Source organism: Echinops telfairi, unplaced genomic scaffold (assembly GCF_000313985.2).
Source record: "Echinops telfairi isolate 266 unplaced genomic scaffold, ASM31398v2 ScPeMD7_7457;HRSCAF=8495, whole genome shotgun sequence".
Lineage (NCBI taxonomy): Eukaryota > Metazoa > Chordata > Mammalia > Afrosoricida > Tenrecidae > Echinops > Echinops telfairi.
In genome coordinates, this window is record NW_022111357.1 from 46,667,221 (window position 1) to 46,686,617 (window position 19,397).

The 19,397-nt window shown below is 56.5% G+C and overlaps 1 protein-coding gene across 4 annotated transcripts; it reads left to right on the forward strand.

Annotated features, from left to right (window-relative positions):
• The first annotated feature begins 2,344 nt into the window (after window positions 1–2,344).
• USHBP1 (USH1 protein network component harmonin binding protein 1) lies at window positions 2,345–15,572 on the forward strand. 4 transcript variants are annotated; one of them, XM_045299167.1, is made up of 13 exons: window positions 2,345–2,426; window positions 2,740–2,877; window positions 2,976–3,130; window positions 3,744–4,176; window positions 6,145–6,270; window positions 6,416–6,561; window positions 6,713–6,853; window positions 7,236–7,409; window positions 10,453–10,702; window positions 12,376–12,597; window positions 14,692–14,798; window positions 14,960–15,082; window positions 15,307–15,572. In XM_045299167.1, the coding sequence occupies exons 2-13, from the start codon at window positions 2,824–2,826 to the stop codon at window positions 15,494–15,496; spliced, it is 2,121 nt and encodes a 706-aa protein (XP_045155102.1). In that variant the 5' UTR covers window positions 2,345–2,426; window positions 2,740–2,823; the 3' UTR covers window positions 15,497–15,572. The 4 variants fall into 4 exon arrangements, with proteins under 4 accessions (XP_045155102.1, XP_045155101.1, XP_045155100.1 ...); XM_045299166.1 differs by having other exon boundaries at window positions 2,353–2,406; XM_045299165.1 differs by having other exon boundaries at window positions 2,355–2,406; window positions 2,710–2,877.
• Window positions 15,573–19,397: the final 3,825 nt, after the last annotated feature.

The window sequence follows — 19,397 nt, forward strand, 5'->3', positions numbered from 1 at the left end:
GGGGGACAGAAATCAGGAGGTTTTCACACCAAAAGAAAGATGGGTGGGTGGGGCAGGGACGAGGAAGGGAAAAGAAGTCAATTTAAAGTACCTTGGCTTGGGTCAGGGGCCCCTTAGTGCTCCACGTGGCATCTTTGCTTCGTGATCCCTTCGAGGGGGCTTGCGCAGCAGACTTGCCCGATGCTAGCGTCGCTTGATTTCCCGATAGCTGCTTGCATGGGCGTCCCCATGAGCTGGAGATGGGTCTCCGGTCGGTAGCAGAGCGTTTGATCTCTCCTGAAGTCCGTCAGGCACACGCTCCCCTCCAGCCCCCGGACCACGTGGGTCTCCATTTCCTTGATTATTAGAGGAACCCTTAGACCTGCCCCAAACCAACTGCCCCGCTTCAACTCCAGCTCCAGGAGACCCCCGTGAGGTCAGAGTAGAGCCCATGGCGGATTGCTCAGAGGCAGGTTGCCGGCCCTTTCTTCCAGGGCACCTCTGGTCCACTTCCAACCTCCAACCTTTCCGTTCACCACTGAGCATGTGCCCAACCGCAGACACCAAGCCCACTGCTGTCGAGTGACACCTAACAACAAATCTCTCTGGAAGCAAACCTCGATGTCTTTCTTCTGCGGAGTGGCAGGTGGGCTCCAACGCCCGACCTTTCACTTAGCAGCCGGGTGTGTTGAGCACTCCACCACCTGCCTCCATCTGCCACCTTCTGACCCAATGACCCAGGCTGCTGCTTAAGGGGAGCCTTGAAGGACGAATACTTCTCTAAAGAAAGAATAAGGGGACGGGCACTCCAGGCAGAAGGGAGAGCTTGGGCAGAGGCTTGGAAGAGCCTTGGGACAGTTATGGAGTGGAGTGGCATGGTGGTTTATGTGTTCGAATCCATTAGCTGCACCATGGGAGAAAGCTGGGGTTTTCTACTCCCATGAAGATTGACAGCCTCGGAAACCCACAGGGGCAGTTCTACCCTGTCCTATAGGGTCGCCAGGAGTCAGGGTCTACGCGATGGCAGTGAGCTTGGCTTTGAGTTTGGGGAACAGTTCCATGTGCCAGCGAAGTTGGGAGGGAGGTGCAAGGTCTCCCGAGCAGCCTGAAGCTCCAGAATTGTGAACTCCACCCACAACCCCCTGCTCTTTCTTCCCCGAGGCACAGAGGTAGGAAGCCCTGGTTCCCCAGGGGTTGCACACCGTCTGTGGGACCAGACCCCAACCTTGACACCAGAAGTTAAACCGGGTGCAGAAGGAAGGAGGTGGCAGCACACAGGCAAAGGCCCTGGGGCGGGAGAGAGTGGAAGCCCTTCACCCTGCCCGGAGGCACCACGGCTGGAACAGAGCCTGCATGTGGGAGGAGACAGCAGGCATACTTTTTGAGGGCTTTGAAGAGCTGGAAACTGCTCCCCAGGGCAATGGAGAGTGTGTGCGCAGTAGAGAGGCAGCTGATCTCGCCTTTCGGCCTGAGGGAGGGAGGGAGGAGCCAGAAGTCCTTGCAGGAAGCTGAGCTGGCTTCAGGTGGGAAGGAAGAAAGCCTTGGGGCTCTGATTATGGGATGGAAACTAGGGGATCATTCGAACTGGACCGTCCAGACTATGGGGAATCCGGCTAAAACAGGTAGAGGGGGAGGGGCGCAGGAGCTGGCAGGGGAAACCCAGGTAGAAAAGGGAGAGAGGTGCTCTTGCTGTTCGGTTCCACCGAGTCAGTTCCGACCCATAGCGACCCTGTTGCTCGGCCCCCACCTTGCTCTGTGTCTGAGTCCATTGTCCCTTGGAGGATCTTCCTCTCCTCTCCGCCCCGCGACCTTTCCAAACATGATGTCCTTCTCCAGGGACAGGCTCTCCCGACCCCACGCCCAGAGTACATAAGATGAAGTCTGGCCGTCCTTGCCTCCAGGGAGCACTCTGGCCGGACTTCTTCCAAGACAGATGGGTTTCGAGGAGGGTGTGTTATGGTCTGAGTCCTGGATGTGCCCCGCCCCGGCAAAGGACTCATTAAAATTCCCGTGTCACTATGAGAAAACTCCTATAATTGTCCCCAATTTATAGATGAGCGAGTAGAGGTTCAGAGGGAGGCACCCCTCCCTGAGGTGATACTGCCTGCGTCTGCCTGGGGCACCCTGGGAGGGGGAGAGGGACAGCGGTCCTGGAGGAGTGTGCAGAGAGGAGGAGGTCCGTGCAGGGGAACTGTGCGCATCCCGGGAAATAAAACCAGTGTCAGGAGCCGGCCACGTGTCCCATGCAGGGGCTACAGGAAGGCTCTGTCCTCCAGGAGGAAACGGTACAATACCAGGTCACATGGCCAGGGGAGGGGGTTTCCTGTTTACCAGCCTCTCCCAGGCCCGCCTTGCTCAGCCCAGGCCCGAGCAACCTGTGGCCAGTGTGACCTCGAGAATGCTCGGGAACTTGGACATCTGATCAAGGTGCCCCCAGAGGAACAGAGGTAGATGGGTGGTAAAGAGGTAGCCTGCCTGTTTGGGATCTCTGGGGCAGAGTTTGCCTTGCGGGGGTGGGGCTGGGGGGGGCTTTGAGAGCCTGGTGCCAGGCCCAGGGAGGGAAGGGGGCAGGAGGGAGACACAGATGCGGTGAAAGTCAAAAAGGCAGCAGAGAAGGGGAGAGCAGAGGACTCTGGGAGGTAGGGAGTTGCCCATCAAGAGAGGTATTCAGGTACACCAGATCAACGCTGATTGCTCAAGAGCCCCTTCAGAGGGGGACCCATTCCACAGGAGAGACAATTGAGGCTGGCATTTGCTCAGGACAGCAAGGCAGGCGCGAAGGCCCCACCGCTTTCAGGGAGCGAGGAAGGCAGGGCCCCGGAGGGCACTGATCTGTGGACAGCAATGAACCCCCAGGCCAAGCGGCCCCGGAGTCGGCGCGGGAGACATCCTCCGGCTGTGAGTGTCGCCACGATCCCCCGCCGTGCCCGGCCCCTCAGGACCCCAGGGCCCACCCCTACCGGGCTCAGAGCAGGAACGTGGGGGGCTCTCTGTAGGTCGAGTTGGACCCTGTAGTGGAGAGTTCAGAGGAGGTGGAAGCGGCTACAGAGAGCCCCAAGCCGGGCCCCCAGGAGACCCCCCAGGAGAGCCCTGGAGAGTCGGAGCCACCGAGTCTCTCTGCAGAGGCTGGGGGGCAGGACGCCGGGGGCAGGTAAGGACTGGTGCCCCTCACACCAGCGGGCACTTCTTTCCCACCCACCATCCTGCCTGCACCCCTTCCCTGCTCCAACACCCTCCATGGCTCCCGATTGCCTTCTTCAACCTGATTTCCAAACCCTGCCTGGAGGGCGGTTGCAATCCGTCAGCCCAGACCATCTTTCCAGAACCTTCTGTCCCTCACCTCCAGGCCTTTGGCTGGTCCACACCCTCTGCTAAGAAGCCTTCCTTCCCTTTGGGAAGGCTCCTTCCTCTGGTGGATGTCCCCACTTTGCTTCCCTAACCCCATCACCACCCCCTCCAACCAGCTCCCCCCACACACACCTGGACCACACAGCCCAGGTACCCTGAGGTCTCATTCCCCGCCACCGAGTCGATGCTGACCCATAGCGACCCCACAGGATGGTGAGTTTCTGAGGCTGCAACTGTTTACAAGAGTAGAAAGCTCACACGCTCTCCCCCATCATTGCTGGTGGCTTTGAACTACTGGATTTGCGGATCACAGCCCAGCGTATACCACACGCCTCCTGTGCTCCCCCCTGAGGTTTAGCCCCTAGAACCCCCCACCAAGTGCCTAGTGGCTCAGTCTCCTGGCATGTTCTCCCCAGAACGGACCCGGCGCTTGATGAAGACGCTGGAGGAAGACTGGCCCCAGCCCTTGAGGGCCCCCCGGAACCTGCCGAGGAAACCCACCAAGCCTCAGAGGCAGCCCCACAGGGTGGGGAGCGCGCCCTCCCCCCGGCCGACCCCGCTGGCGTGTTCCAGACCCTTCAGCAAGCTCTGAGCAGCCTGGAGGCAGCAGCTGCTGTGTGGCGCCAGCAGGCCCCCAGCTGCCTGGGGCTGGTGGAGGCAGAGGGCTGGGGGTCAGCAGGGCCACGGACGGGGTTGCAGGGGGCTGGGAGAGGGCATCGGGAGGCAGCCCGCCTGACAGAGAGGAACGCCTGGCTGCAGTTGGCCCTGGGCAGCCGCAAGGCAGAGCTGGCCCGCACGCAGGCCTCCCTGCAGGCCATCCAGGCCGAGAAGGAGACACTGCAGAAGGAGGTGAGGGGTGGGTCCTGCTGGGGGGAGGGGCAGACCCTGCGTGGGCAACATGTGTGCATTTGTTTCCACCCTTTCCTAGAACATCGTGTGTGGGGTGTGTGTGTGTGTGTGTGACATGAAACTGTCGAGGCCCCCCACCCACCCAAAATAAAGACCCCCTGCCATTTTTGTGAGGTCACGGAATTAAGACCAGAAGCCACGGGTTGAATCACAACACATATAAGCTGTTGGGTGAAAACTCTGATCTCTCCGTCCACCACCGAGTACCCAATACAAAAGCTTCAGAAGGAGTCTAGGAATGAGGGGGAAGCCCTGCAAGGAGCCGGGGAAGGAGTATGCCAGGCAGAGGGAGCAGCATGTGCAAAGGCCCTGAGGCAGGAGCGTGCCCGGCCTGCTCAAGGGACAGCAGGGAGGCCAGGGTGGCCAGAGAGAGAGAGAGCAAATGATGGGGAGAGTGGGTCAGGGGGTGAGGGCAAGGAGATGACCCACCAGAGCTTGCAGCAGGGGCTGACGGGCTGCCTAGAACACTTGGGTTTCTGTTCTGCCATGGAGGGCCCAAACAGGGGAGGGATGTGACCTGACTCAAGTGCTGGCAGGTGCCCCCTGGATGTTGAGGAGAGGCTAGAGTGTGGGGGACAGGGGTGGCGGACAGGGAGGAGCTGTGCTGATCCAGGTGAGCGATGAAAGCGATCGTAGAGGTGATGAACAGAGGGAACATTCTGGACGATGTTGGATGTGCTGCTGAGAACCGCTGAGTTTGGGGTCAGAGGGGTTGAAGAGAACAGGGCAGGCTCAGGGGCAAGCTAGGCTGGGGGCAGGCTTTCTAGGGGAAAGAGATTGGACTGGATAGGTGTTTGTCCTGTGGGAAGACACTAGGTTTGTTTGGATGCCGGTGAGATCAAGGGCCCCTTCAGAAGCCCAGGTGGAACCTTCCAGGGGGTGGGTGTCGGTCTGAAGCCGGAGCTTGGGACAATTTAGGGGCAAGAGGGAGACATGGGGGTATCTTCATGTGCAGATGGCATTTAAAACCATGTGGCAAAAAAACAAACAAAATGCATGTGGATGGATGACAGCCATGCGGGAGGAGCCCCCCTCCCTTTGAACTGAACTGTTTGCTCTGTCAAAAGAACAAGCAAATCCGTCTTGGAAAAAGTACAGCCAGGATGCTCCTCAGAGGCAAGGCTGGGGAGACGTTGTCTCAGGGGCTGGTGCAGGAGTGGGTGGTGTTTCATTCTCCTGAGTCAGAACCCACTCGTTAGCACCTAACAACAGCCTAGGGCCTGGGTCAGCGGCTCTCAACCTGTGGGTCGCGACCCCTTTGGGAGTGGAACAGCCCTTTCACAGGGGTCGCCTAAGACCATCTGAAAATACATATTTCCGATGTTCTTAGGGACCTAGACACCGCTCCTCTATCGGTCTCCAGGAGGGCCCGCCCACATGTAGATCCGCCCCGCTTCAAGACAAAACTTCATTGATTTGTCATGAGAAATAAATAGTTCACAGTATATGACATATTGTTTTTGTGATTCATCACGATGCTTTAATGATGTTTAATTTGTAACCATGAAAATGCATCCTGCCTATCAGATATTTACGTGATGATTCGTAACAGTAGCAAAACGACAGTGATGAAGTAGCAATGAAAATAATGTTATGGTTGGGGGTCACCACCACATGAGGAACTGTGAGAAAGGGTCGCGCCTGAGGAAGGTTGGGAACCCCTGGCCTAGAGCCTCAGGGACCTAGAACACGGAGTGAGCACCATTTTCCTTTGAGAAAAGATACCTGAGTGGTGAGTGGCTAAGTGACTTCCCCAAGGTCCCAGGATGAGGGCTGCAGTGGAGCTGGTAGCTGGGGCGACTGCCCTCTAACTCGGGTTCTTGTCACTGTTCCCCAAGAACAGGTTTTAGGGAGGGATGGCAGGTGGGTAAAGCATCCGGGTCTGATATTCTCAATCCCCTCTCCCAGGTCCAGGAGCTGCAGGATTCTCTGCTGAGACTCAAGCCCTTCCCACCTCCCTCTCCCAGCAGAGTGGGCAGCTTGGGCAGTGGCTCCAGCAGCCCTGGGCCAGATGGAGAGCCCTGGGGGGCTCAGGTAAGTGTGAGGATGAAGATCCCATAAGGGCTTCAGATCCAGATCTGGATCCTGGTCTCTGGCAGCTCCTAGGGCTGGAAAAGACCTAATACCCAAATCCTTTTCCTCTGTGTCAATGGGGGCTAATTAAGGCCCTTCTTCTTAGCAGGACCCCTTCCCCCTGCCTCACCCTCTGCTCCGGCGCTTCAGGAGCAACTCCAGCACTGAAATCCTCGGACCTGGACCGCCCTCCTCCCAGCCCCTTGCCCCTGAGATGCACATTATGGAAGCCCAACTTGACCAGCTCCGGGGGTAAGAGCCATCCCTGCTGAGCTCGTAAGGGCACCAGCACCCCACCCAGGAGGCTGGAGATGGAGCAGGAGGAAGGGGAGGGATCGGAAATCAGGTCCAGACTGCCCCAGGGGGGGGGCTACCCTTTCCTCTTCCCCACCTTCGAGGGCAGGCACATCGAGAAGCTCAAATGCTTCAACCGGCTGCTGTCAGCCGTGCTGCAGGGCTACAAGAGCCGCTGCGAGGGTCTCAGCATGCAGCTGCACCAACGGGAGGCCCAGGCCACAGCCCTGCACCTGGCCTTGCATTACAGGTCAGTACAATCCAGCCATGATGTGCCACAGGCGGTGGGGAGGGAGGAACAGGGCAGCCAGGTGGTGGCTCCATACACAGAGGCAAGCTGGGCCCCCACCGGAAAGCAACTTCCCACTGCCCCACCCATGAGTAGGAAATTCATTTCAGACAGGCTGAGTCCCAGGGTGCCGAGGGAGTCTGAGTTCTCCCTGGGGTGGGGACAGGGAGCAAAGTCAGGGTGCCGGGAGCTAGCAGAGACTAGAACCCATGCAGCTGGATGGGCCAGGCTCCCTGGTGGGAACAGATGGGCGCTGGCGTTTTGAGGAGTGAATAGCGGTTTGCCCTCTGAGAGGAGACTGAGCGCTGGATGCCCTGGCACGGTGGGGACCCTTGTCCCGCAGTGAGCACTGTGAGGAGGCCTGGGGGGCCTTGCTTGCGCTACGGCAGGCTGCCCAGGCCACAGCAGAAGGCGCTGCCGTGGGTGACCTGCAGGCCGCTGAGAAGATGGTCTGGAGACTGCTGGCAAATGAGGAGGCCGCACTGGCTGGAGGAGCACCGGGGGAGGTGCAGCCGAGGTGAGCCGGGGGCTCTGGGGATGGGCGGGCAGCTTTGGTTCGTGGAGGGGCTCCCATGATGGCCTTGTGTTGGTGTTTGGCATGGTTGGTTGTGTCCAGAAAGGACCTGTGTTAGTCTGGGTAGACTAGAGAAACAAATCCATGGACTCACATAGGTGTATAAGGAAGAGATTTATCCACAAGAGCAAATGAACGTTGAGAAAACATCCCAGCCCAATCCAGTCCAAAGTCATAAGACCAACATTAGCCCGGATGTCCGACACCAAGCCATAAAGTCCTCTTCAGACTCTCGAAACACATGCAATGATGCCAAATGCAGAAGGATCACAGGCCAGTGGCTGCAAAATCAGTGATGGTAGAAGCATCTCAGCGCTGGCAGGGGTCTCCACGTGCCCATTCCAGTTCCCAGGGCTGCCTCAGGGTAGGTCTGTGTGGATCTCCTCAGGGATGCCTCGCAGGAAGTCAACCTTGCAGGAGAGAGTCTCCAAGGGAATGAACAGAGAGAGATAGTGTCTCCTGCCTCCAAGAAGGAATTCCCAGATTTTCCAGAATTCTCAGGAGAAGGCCATGCCCACACAGAAGTCTCATTGGCTCTCTCCAGATTGACAGCCTAGGCTCCACCCCTACGCTCTTTTTTCCCCCCACCCTACACTCTTCGTCCTTAAATTGACACCAGATTAGGGGACCACCACAGGACCAACAACTGCTGCTCAGCACGGTTGGCGTGGCAGCTGATTGCATTGGCAAAGGCCTCCCCCTGGTTGGCATGCAGGTGGATGATGGCGCAGAATGAGGCTGCCCTAATACACACGGTGGTCGGCACGAGCCTGCCAAAGAGGACTGGTATGCAGAGGGCTGGTGCTCATGGGTGCAGAAGGGTGAAGGAGCAGCAGAGTCTGCCTCACCTCGGGAGCTGGTCAGCACCAGCCCAAGGCTAATTCCTAGGAGGTGGTGGTTCAGACCTGCCCCTGCCTGCCAACCTGCTTGTCAGTCCGCATGGCCACTGTCCACCCTGCCCCATGGCAGTCTTTTCTTCCATGCTGGGTTCCACCATCCGCTGCAAAACAGACCACAGGTACGGTTCATTGGCTTATGAAGGAAGTAACAGGGGACCACTGGGGATCCTGCTGAGCAGCTACAGCTCAGGATCAGGCAGCAGGTAGGCAAAGTTGCCCTCCTTCAGTCCAGGGCAGCTCTCTCAGCCCCTGAGGACAGGCCCTCCCTTGGGACCGCTGCCTGTCACTGTCAACTCTGCCACTAGGTTCCAGTTGTCACCAGCTCCGCCGCTGGGCCTCCTCGCTGCTGTCTGCAGTGTTTTATTCCTTGACCTGTGTGACCGCACTTTTAGGAGATTCCTAAGCTCCTCTTCATCCATCTTCCTCTCTCGTTCCACCTGCTGCCTCTCTTCCTACTTCTTTGTGCCTGGGAAACCTCTGTGGGGTTCGAGCTGCTTACTGCATGTTAGACGACAGACACGTCGTTGGCATAGCCTATTTACCAGGCCTTACAAGCTCGCTGCCATGCAGTCATCTCGACTCATTGGGACCCAACAGAGCAGGGTAGAACTGCCCCTGCGGCTTCCCAAGAACTGTAACTGCTTATGAGAGTAAACAGCCTCGTCTTTCTCACAAGGAGCAGCTGGTGGATTCGAATGGTTGACCTTGCAGTCAGCAGCACACAGAGTAGCCCACGAAGTCACCAGGGCTCCTGGAAGGTGCCTACCAACCACAGGGGAGGCGGCAGCTCAGAACCTGGACGAAAAGTACAGAACGTGTACAGGTTGCTCAGGAAGTGCCTATCAACCGGGACCACTGGACAAACCCAGATCCAACCCCGGGTCGACCACCAGGGCAAAGGCAAAGCCTCCGGGCTGAGGGGAAGCCTCTCAAGCTGTTTCTTCCCAAAGAAGCAAAGCAAAGGGCCACATCCAGGATATCTTCCACCTCCATTGACTTGGGGTGACGGTGCCCATTGGGCAGTCATGGTGGTTCACCAGACAGCCCTGCTTGATGACGGCACTCATTGCGTGGGCATGTCTCGGTGGATGATGCTCAACAGACATACCACCAATGGGTGTCTGTAACCAACAGAAATGTGCTCGCTCATCGTTTCGGAGGTGGAAGTCCCGATTCAGGGTGCCAGCTCTAGGGAAAGGCTCTCTCTCTCTCTCTCTCTCTCTCTCTGTTCCGGAGGAACGTCTTGTTTCTTTGAGCTTCTGCTCCATGGTGATCTTCGTGTGGCTTGGCATCTCCACACGTCTTGGCTTGCTAGCTTGTGTTTCAACCCCGCTCACTGCAAGGTCAGTGGTTCGATACCACTAGCCTCTTCGTGGGAGACAAATGAGGCTCTCTGCTCCCTTAAAGAGTTACAGCCGCAGAACCTCACAGGGGCAGTTCTACCCTGTCCTCTGGTGTCCTTGTGAGTCAGTGTTGACTGGATGGTGGTGAGTGAGAGATGCCTCCAAAGAGATTGGTTCAAGATACACCCTCCCTGAATCCTGCCTCATTAACATAACAAAGACCAAGCAAACAAACAGAAACCACTGCTGGGAAGTCAGTTCCAGATGCTGCTGAGCCAATAGGACAGAGTGGATCTTCCCCATCAGGTTTCCAGGGCGGAGCAGCTGGTGGAGTTGAACCAGCCACCTTCGGATTAGCGGCTAAGTGCTTTGACCACTCAGTCACCAGGGCTCTTTTAACGAAGATAACCCGCTCCCAAATGAGATTATAACTGCAGTCAGAAAGCTTAGGATTTATACCACATACCTGGGGGAAACACACAACTCGATCTCTAACCATGCCCAGTGGCCTAGTTTAATGGTCCGCCAAGTAGTCTGGATGGATGATGGTGCCCACTGGTTTGGCCTGATGATACCCATCATGTTGGCCTGGTGGGGTTTGGGTGCCAGAGGGACCACCACAGATGGCCTAGGACCCATGGTGGCAGGTGGGATGGAGGATGATGGTACCCACCAGGGTTGCTGTGGGGTTAGAACCACCCTGCTCCCCAGTGTTGACACAAAGCCTTCTTCTGTTTCCTGCAGCCCGCAGGGTAGCAGCGTGGACAGACCCACGTTGCAGGAAATGACCGCGCAGCTCCGAGGCTATATCCAGCATCTCCAGGAGTACCGAGCTCTGGTGAAGATTCCCCCGGAGCCCGGCCCCACCCTGGAGCCCGTACCCAATGTGCCCCGGGCTGAAGCCATGCTGCCGACCATGATGGGGGCCCAGACTGGTCCCCCTCTGCCCCGGTTGGAGAAGACGCAGATCCAGCAGAGCCGAGAGGCTGCACGGGTACTCGGGGGCTATGGTCACTCAGTCCATCATTAATGCCAAGACGGTCTTGTTCTCGTCTTTGTTGTTTGTTGCTTAAGGCAGCTCGGGACCCAGGAATAAGGGAGGTTCTTTGGGCTGGGAGCCGACTTCCTGGAGGAAGACAAATTAGAACCGGGGCTTTGAGGAGTGAACCGAAGTTTGTCCTCGGCTTTCATTCTGGCTTTACAGAATATCCTTCCTAAGGGAGAAAGATGACATTGTCTGAGGTTTCAGCACTGCATGAAATACTTCCGATTCAGATACTTCTACCCAGCTGCTCTAAAACACTTGTCCTCTCTGAACTGCCATTCTACAGCCATCCTTGTCTAAAACACTTGTCCTCTCTGAACTGCCATTCTACAGCCATCCTTGTCTAAAACACTTGTCCTCTCTGAACTCCCATTCCACAACCATCCCCAAAGCAAACCCACCGCCCGAGAGTTCATTCTGACTCATGGGGCCCCTCTAGAGTAGAACTGTCCCTGTGGGTTTCAGAGACTGGAAATCTTTACAGAACCAGCCCCATCTTTCTCCTGTGGAGTGGCTGGTGGGCTTGAACTGCTGGCCCTGTGGTTAGTAATCAAGTGGTTCAACCACTGTACCACCCAAACTCATATCATATACAAGGGAATTTCAAAAACTTCTTAGAACAATTCTATTATCTTGTCATTCTATTTAACCACACATTTTTTTTTGAGACTCATAGCTATATTTCTGTTGAGAGAGCGAGGGAGAGAAAGCAGGCAATAGAGCCCTGGAGGCATAATGAGTTATGTGCTGGCCTTCTAACTCTGAGGTCAGCAGTTCAAAACCACCAGTTGCTCCTTAGGAGAAAGATGAGGCTTTCTGCCCCGCAAAGATTTCTGCCTGGGAAACCCACAGGGGCCGTTCTACCCTGTCCTGTAGGTTCGCTAAGAGTCAGCATCAACTCAGTGGCGGTGAGCAGTAGATATTCATGTGTAGATATATATATGTATATGGTCATTTTTAGTAGGTTGGAGTAAATACATAAAAGGCAACATGTGGGCATCATCACACATTCCCAGTGGGCACCCATTGTCCACCAAGACCAAACGAAACATGTCCGCGATCTTCACGCAGCCATAGCTTTTATTGCAGTCAGGTGCTCTCCGGTCTCTTTCCAACGTTCGGATTATGCTAGAAATGGTGTGGGTGGAGACGGGCAGGCCTTTCTCCCATAGGACCGACTCCCTGTGGCGTCACCAGGGCTCTTTGAAGGGGTCACAGGTGGCATTCCCTGCCTCACCAGATCAAATTGCACTGGGTTCAGACTTATTGCCAGCCCACTCTTTCTCTGGTGGTTGATCCTGCGCTCACCAGCAGCTGTCTGTTCAGCCCCAGGTCACCACGCAAGTCTGGACCCTCGTGGTCCACAGAGCTTTCATGGACCAATTTTCTCTACTGCTACGTACGCCAGGCCCTTTTCACCGGTCTTCTTTGAAAGCGTCTCTGAAACTGGTGCAGCATCCACGCAACATGCAAGCCTCGCAGACAGCCCGGTGGTGGCTGCGCTTGAAGTGCATTGGCTGGGACTCGAACCTGGCACCCCACACGGAAGGCGAAGCTTCTGCCATGGAGCCGCTGCTGCCCTCGTGGCTGGCAAACTCTCTGTCCTCTCCTTGGCCCCTCAGGAGATCCTGGCAGACCTGACACTGCAGCTACAGCTGGCACGCCGGGAGAAGCGGGGACTGGAATTGCGAGAGGCCACCCTGCGAACTGTGGGACCTGCTCACCTGCTTCTGCTGCAGCAGCTGCGCTGGGAGCAGACCCAGCTCCGGGCTGGTGGGGAGGGCAGCAGCGGTGGAGATGGCAGTGGAAGCGGGAGCAGCGGGGACGAGGAGGAGTGGCCCCAGGTAAGCGTCTGTGCCTGCCCAGGGCAGCAGTATACCACCTGCTCTGTGACCCCGGAGCTCGACAGCCCCTCGGCGTTTGGGTTTCTATATCTGCTTAGAGGCGGGCAAATGTTAAGCTGAGCCTCAGGGTCCACCCTGTACTGTGGAATGGCTTTTCTTGGACCGTAACTAAAACTCACTGCCACTGAGTCAATTCTGACTCATCGCCAACCTACAGAACAGAGGAGAACTACCCACATGGGCTCTGGACTGTATATCTTCACAGGAGTAGAAAGCCTCGTTGTTGAGGAGACTAAGCCCAACAGGGATCTTAGCATCTTCTTAGACAGACACCCCAGACCCGTCTGTGTTCTCATCACCCCCCCCACCCCCACCCCCACCCCCACCCCCGGCTGCCCAGCCATGCCTCACTGTTAGTCTGGGTAGACTAGAGAAACAAATTCATAGATATGCTCACATGTGTGTAAGAACGAGGTTTCTATTCAAGAGCAGTTGAATATAGCCAAAACACCCCAGCCCAGTTCAGATCACGCCCATAAATCTGATATGAGTCCATATGCCTGATAGCAATCTATAAATTCCTCTTCAGACTCATGAAACAAAGGCAGTGATGCCGAATGCAGGAAGATCACAGGCCAGTGGGTGGGAAGTCTTGTGGATCCAGTGGTGGTGTAAGCATCTCAGCCCTGGCAGGGGTCTCCACGTGGCTCCTCCAGCTCAGGGCACTAGCGTAGTTCTGTATGTCTTGTCAGCTGCAATGCCTCCCAGGGAGTAAGTAGAGAGAAAGTGTCTCCCACCTCCAAGGAGGAATACCGGAGTTCCCAGAATCCTCAAGAGAAGGCCATGCCCACACAGAGACCTGATTGGCAGGCTAGACTCCACCCTTTCCCCCTGAAGCCTCAAATGGACACCAGATGATGTTTTGTGAGTTTCTGTGGGATTTAACACCAGATGATGTGACATCCACACTCACCTCCTCCTAAAACTGCTCCAGCCCCTCTCTGGGGGCCCTCTGCCTCTCCTATTTAATCGTTTGACTGTTTGGTTGACAGAATTCCCCCATCACACATTCCAGTAGTCCAATCCTATTCAGGAGTGTTGTGTGGGCATCGACACTATCGATTTTAGGACCTTTTCTTCTCCCCGTACTCATGTTGCTCGCTCCCCATCAAACCAAACTCACTGCCACGGAGTCCTGCCGACTCAGTGACCTGAGGACCAGGGGGACCTCTCTGTGGGTTTCCGAGGCTGCCGCTCTTGATGGGAGTGGAAAGCCCCATCGTTTTCCAGAGGAGCGGCTGGTGGTTTCGAACTGTCGAGCTTTTGCATCACAGCCCTGTGCATAATCACGATGCCATCAAGGCTCCTAGGAAACTGTGAATCCAGTTCCTGTCTTATAGGTTTGCCTAACCTGGATTTCATATACAAAAATCCCAACCAAACCAAACCACAGCAAAGAATAAGGCAGAGAAGAACCTCGATCGAAAGGGAAGCGAAAAATAGGAAAAACGGGAACACATATCTATCGGGTCAAAAGGGGGGATCAAGTGACAACATGTCACCTTTGAGCCTGACGACAATGGCAGACGTCTACCTTCCGGGAAGTCTGTCTGATGACAAGCCCATTCCCATGGGTGCGCCCCAGTCCTAGGAGATTTACTGAAGGCTTCCTCCACAGGGGAGCCAATGCCGCAATAGGGTTTGGGCGTCTTCCTGTTTAGCCTTGCCTAGCCTCTGCTTAAAGTCTTCCACGGCTTTCCTGAACCTTGAGAATCGGTCTCCTTAATGTAGCTCTTTGAATAACTCTTCCCACCTCCTCACCTTGGCACCTGCCGGGCCTTGCCTAAAACTCTCTCTTGGACTAATTCTCTACCTGACCTCCTGCAGATCTCCAATCAGACCTCACTTCCTCAAGGAAGCCCTCTTGGGTTACCCTTGTGTCTGATTTCCTTTCTCAGAGAATCATCTTAGTATTCTCTGGGTGCGCAGTAAAGACCGGGCTGTGGCCCCCACCATCTGGGTGTTTGGGGTGCTCCCCTTGCGCTTAGCACCCACTTTAACCAATGTCACCCCCCTCTCTTCTGCCCACCTGAGGGCCCTCTTGCAGTCCGTGGCGGCACTGGAGGCACTGATGGAGGTGCGGTGGGCAGAGCGCGGGACCCAGGGGAACGGGCCCGGGAGCTGCAGGCGTCACTAATCCGGTGTGTACCTGGGGTCTGGGTTGGGAAATGGGTGGGCTTGGGGAGGGCAGGTGCACCCCTGTGTATAGGTGTGTTCGCCTGGCAACCCATGAGGTGTCGGGAGGAGGGGAGGGTGAGTGAATGGCCGTGACTCTGAGCCTCTGTCCACACCTCTGCTCTAGGGCTGAGGACCTGCGGGGGCAGCTGCGGGATCTTCGGGAAGAGCTGGAACAGGTGGCTCAGAAGGCCCGAGCCAGGCACGCTCACAGTGCCAAGCTGAACCGTGACTTGTGCAGAGCTCACAGGTGGGCCCCCTGCCCCATGTCCCTGTCCTGCCTGGTCGCGTCCACAGTCTCCCTGGCTTTCTCTGAGTCTCAGTTTCCCCCTGCGAGGTGGGCAATGCAGCCAATCCATCCCACACCTCCCCTGATTCCAAGTGGGACCTCAGGACAACCAATCCCAATCCCAGGGGTCTCCCGCCTGGACACGGGTGGGGGTGCTGCTTCCTGACTGGTCCCCCTCCCTCCAGGGCCCTCGTCCTGGCCTTCCGAGGCGCCCATCGGAAGCAGGAGCAGCAGCAGCGGTCGCTGGAGCAGCAGGTGGCGTTCATGGAGGCCCGGCAGGCAGAGGAGCTGGCCCTGCTGGACGCCACTGCACGGGCTTTGGGAAGGCCCCGGCGGGCCCACCAGCTGCCCCAGCTAGGGGAGACCCTTCTGTAGGCCCTTCTGAAGTGGGGTCGTGTCTGGAGGCACCGCAGAGTGGTGGCTGGTGGCATTATAAACTCCTTCGAATGTCTTTAGGTGACTTGTCGCGTTGGGACACGTCTGGCACGTGGTGACCTGGTGCAGGGTGACTTCATGTCTGAGAGGTCTCTGGGTGACAAAGTTTACGCTCGACTACTATAAGAAGAGCGTGCCGAAGCAAAAGGTGCGGGGGATCCGCTTCCAAAATGATTAGCACTCTCACCTCCCAGTCTACACCCTGATGGCAGTTAGTAACAGCAGGTCAGCCATTAAGGAAACGGGGCGTAGCTGTGATCTGCCGGAAATCATTCACTCCCCCCTTGCTGCCCACTCCATTTGGACTTCCAGTGGCCTCAGAGATCAGACTAGAACCGCCTCACCACATCTGGGTTTCTGAGGCTATAAATCATGGGGGACGATGTCAGACCCACAAGCCTCATCCCATCGATACCACCGAACATCACACAGCTCACCACCGAGGAGCAGTCCCCCAAAGCCAAACTCACTGACATCAAATGGTTTCTGAGTTATAGTGACCCTATAGGACAGGTAGAGCTGCCCCTGTGGGTTTCCAAGACTAACTCTTTACAGGAGTAGAAATCCTCCTCTTTCTCCCAAACATAGGCTGATTTTTAAGTGTTGTATGGCCCACGAATGCTGTGGGGAAAAGGTCCCACCCCTGCCCGCTATGTGTATGGAGGCCGCCTGCTTCATCCCTTTGCCGTGGTGTGGCTAGTGGATTCGAACTGTCGGCCTTTCTTCCAACTCGTAGCCCAAAGCGTGAACCCCCTTTACCACCAGGGTTCCTCATGCAAAGGTCACCTCACTGCCATCGAGTTGAGTTAGGTTCACAGCGACACTTTGGGACAGGGTAGGACTGCCTCGGTGGGTTTCTGCGACTATACATCTTTATGGCAGCAGCAGGCCTCCTCTGTCTCCCATGGAGAGGCTGGTGGTTTTGAACTGTTGACCTGGTGGCTAGCAGTCCACCAGGACGCCATGACAAACCTACGAAGCAGGTCTCCTCTGGGAGATAGGGCGGTGCCATGAGTTGAAATCAACTGGAAGCAATGATATATATATATATATATATATATATTGATATATATATATTAATTTTTTCCCCAAATGATATATTAAAAAAAAACCAAGCAAATGATGTTTTAGGATCCATCTGGAGTAGAAACATGGCTTGTCATTGGGCTTGGGCAGGAAGCTGACCGGGCTGTGAGGATAGGGTCTGGAGGGAGCCAGAGGCAAAGCTCTCCCACTGGAACTGGGGACCCAGGGGGACAAATGAGATTCTGAAGTTACATAACAAAAGCTAAAATCCCAGCTCCCATCTGGGAGGGGGCTCTGGGGAGGAGAGGAGCAGGCATGTTTCCAAGGAGATGCTGGGTTTGGTCTGGGAGATGTTCCCCAAGAGGAAGAGGCCCACATCATGGTGGGGAAACTGAGGCCAGAACCATTCTGGCTTTACGTGGAAGACCGTCAGCTAAGAGGAGCACCTGGTTCCAGGCTGGAGATGAGAGGGGCAGGGGAGGGAACCAGAGAGGGCTGAGAACCTGGCTTTGAAGATTGCTGCGGAGGGAGAGGGCTTCTGGGTGAAGCAGGGACTTGGGGGCCTTAGATTGTGGACAGATGGCAATGGGGCATATTTGTGACCTCCAGGGCCAGCAGTGGCCCTGACCAGACTGAGAAGCTTGTCTTTTTCCTATGGCTGATGGGAGCTTTGGGAGGTGTTTGTGCCCGAGTTAAAAGGTTTGCAATGAACTAAGTTTGAGACGGATGGTTTGAACCCATCCAGTGGTGCCAAGGAAGAAAGGCCTGGCGATGCACTTCAGCGGAGATTTGGGGGCGGTTGTACTCTGATGCACATGGGGTCCCCATGAATCCAAACACACACCATAACAATGGGTTTGGGGTTTGTTCTGTCTTGTTTTGAATACTTGGCAACTAGCAGCCTTCCCTTGCAAAGACCACCCTTCCAGCCTCTGCAGACTGGGTTAGCTGGGCCCCAAATGCCGGGGTGGGCTTTGACCCAGCCTGGTGGGATTAGTGGCCAGCTGTCCTCTCTTGGGCGGTCCCTGAAACCCAAGACAGGGATTAGAAAGCGTTTTTGTGTCCAGCCCTGGAGAGGAGGGATTTGGGCCCCACCTGCGCAGGTGTGTGTGTGCGCGCGCGTGTGCTTGCTGGTTGGTTGCTACCTCTTTCTAGGCCAGGAGGGGGGAGGAGCAGGCGCCTGTGGTCAGTGTCAGAGCTGTCTGCCAGACTCTAGAGGCCCCACCTGACTACAGAGGTTAAAGAAGGCGATATAGTCTTCTCTAACTTTTGTGTCTCTGGATCCATCCGACTGGGACACAGGTCAGGGAAACTGAGGCAGACAAGGCTGCCCATAGGGGAGGAGGGGGAGCCCACAAGGTGACCTTGTCCGTTTTGCAAGAGTCTAAGAGTGATCTTACCCTCCAGGTTGCCAGTGGGTGGAGGGGGCCAAGGTCATCGTAGGAGGAGGGGAAAGCATATGCACATGGGGTGGGGGGCGGAGGTGCCCTGGGGTCGTTGTTGGGGCTGGGGGCCGGTTCCCAGGCTTCCCCCTGCATGGGCTGGCAGTTCCCACGGGCACCCCTTCAGCAGATGGGCCTAGGACTCTTTGTCCCAGGTTTGTGGCCCCTGCAAGGTCAAATGTCACCGCGGGGCCACGGGCAGGGGTCAGCGAGGCGGGACTGGGCCTCAACCCACCCCCAGGAGGGCACCAGGGGTCCAGGGGGCTACAGGGAGGGGGCAGGGTGGCCACCAGGGGCTGGAATGGCTGAAGGCTCCTGGGTTTGTCCCCCAGCCCAGCCCTGCCCTGCCCAACCCCTCCCCCCTGAACCCTTGCCCTTGCCCCTCGGGGCTAGTCCCTCTCAGATCACTGCTTCTCCAGTCTCAAGATTCCTCCTGGAGCCGTCTCTCCTTACTAAATGCCTGCTTTGGATAGTTGTTGCTAAGGCCACCCCCATCTGTTTCCCTGAGCAGGTCCAGGCCCTGGCTTGGGATCCTGGGCTTCTCACCAACTAGCCAGTCAGCTCAGAACCAAAGGACCCAGCCCTACATCAGACTGGTCAAACCCCTACTTCAGGTAGGAAGCCCTTCCTCGTATGTGTCCTGACTGCTTTGGGGACTTAAGGCTTCCCAGGGGTCCCTGGGTGGCTCAAACAGGGTTCAACTACCAGCTGGAAGGTTAGCAGTTCAAAGCCACCCAGAGGAGCCTCCAAAGACAGGCCTGGTGATCTGCTACTGAAGGGTCAGCACCTTGAGACCCTACGTCTCTGACACACACCAAACACACACACCATGGCAACTGGGTTTGGGGGGACGCTTCCCCCACCAGGAATGCAGCTAGGCCTTTGTGGGGGCGCTCAGAACCTCGGGACTGGGAAGGCTGAGTTCTCCCTGAGCCTCAGTTTCTCACAAAGGGTTGCGCGATCTCCAAGCACCTCGGCCTCAGTGAAGGCTGCTCCTTGGATCTAGGCGAGGACGAGGGGCAGCAGCAGGAAGAGGGCACTGCATATGCAGCTGCCACCCTCCAAAACCCAGCCCTGTGCCCCCCGTGGTGTCAGGCTGGGTCTAGTGCCAGACAGGAGAGATAAGGCCAGGCACTGGACCTCAGGAGAAAGGTCACCATGGGAGGGCTTGATAGCCAGTTAAACGTTAACAGGTCCCGAGGGAGAGGCTTGCCTTCTTTTACGCTGGCCTGTCCGGAACCAAGGGTGCCTAATAAATGCGGGCTGGCCAGGCCGGAAGAAGCAGCTGCAGTCTGGCCAGTGTGGCCCAGCCCTTTCTGTTAAGCACAGAAAGAAAAGGAAATTAAAGAGCTGAGAGGGAGCCTCCCGACCCC

Coding starts and splice junctions, on each gene's coding strand:
- USHBP1 (XM_045299167.1), top strand. CDS start 2,824: ATGAACCCCCAGGCCAAGCGGCCCCGGAGTCGGCGCGGGAGACATCCT. Junction 6,271..6,415: donor GAGAGCCCTGGGGGGCTCAG/GTAAGTGTGAGG, acceptor CCTTCTTCTTAG/CAGGACCCCTTCCCCCTGCC. Junction 6,562..6,712: donor CAACTTGACCAGCTCCGGGG/GTAAGAGCCATC, acceptor CTTCGAGGGCAG/GCACATCGAGAAGCTCAAAT.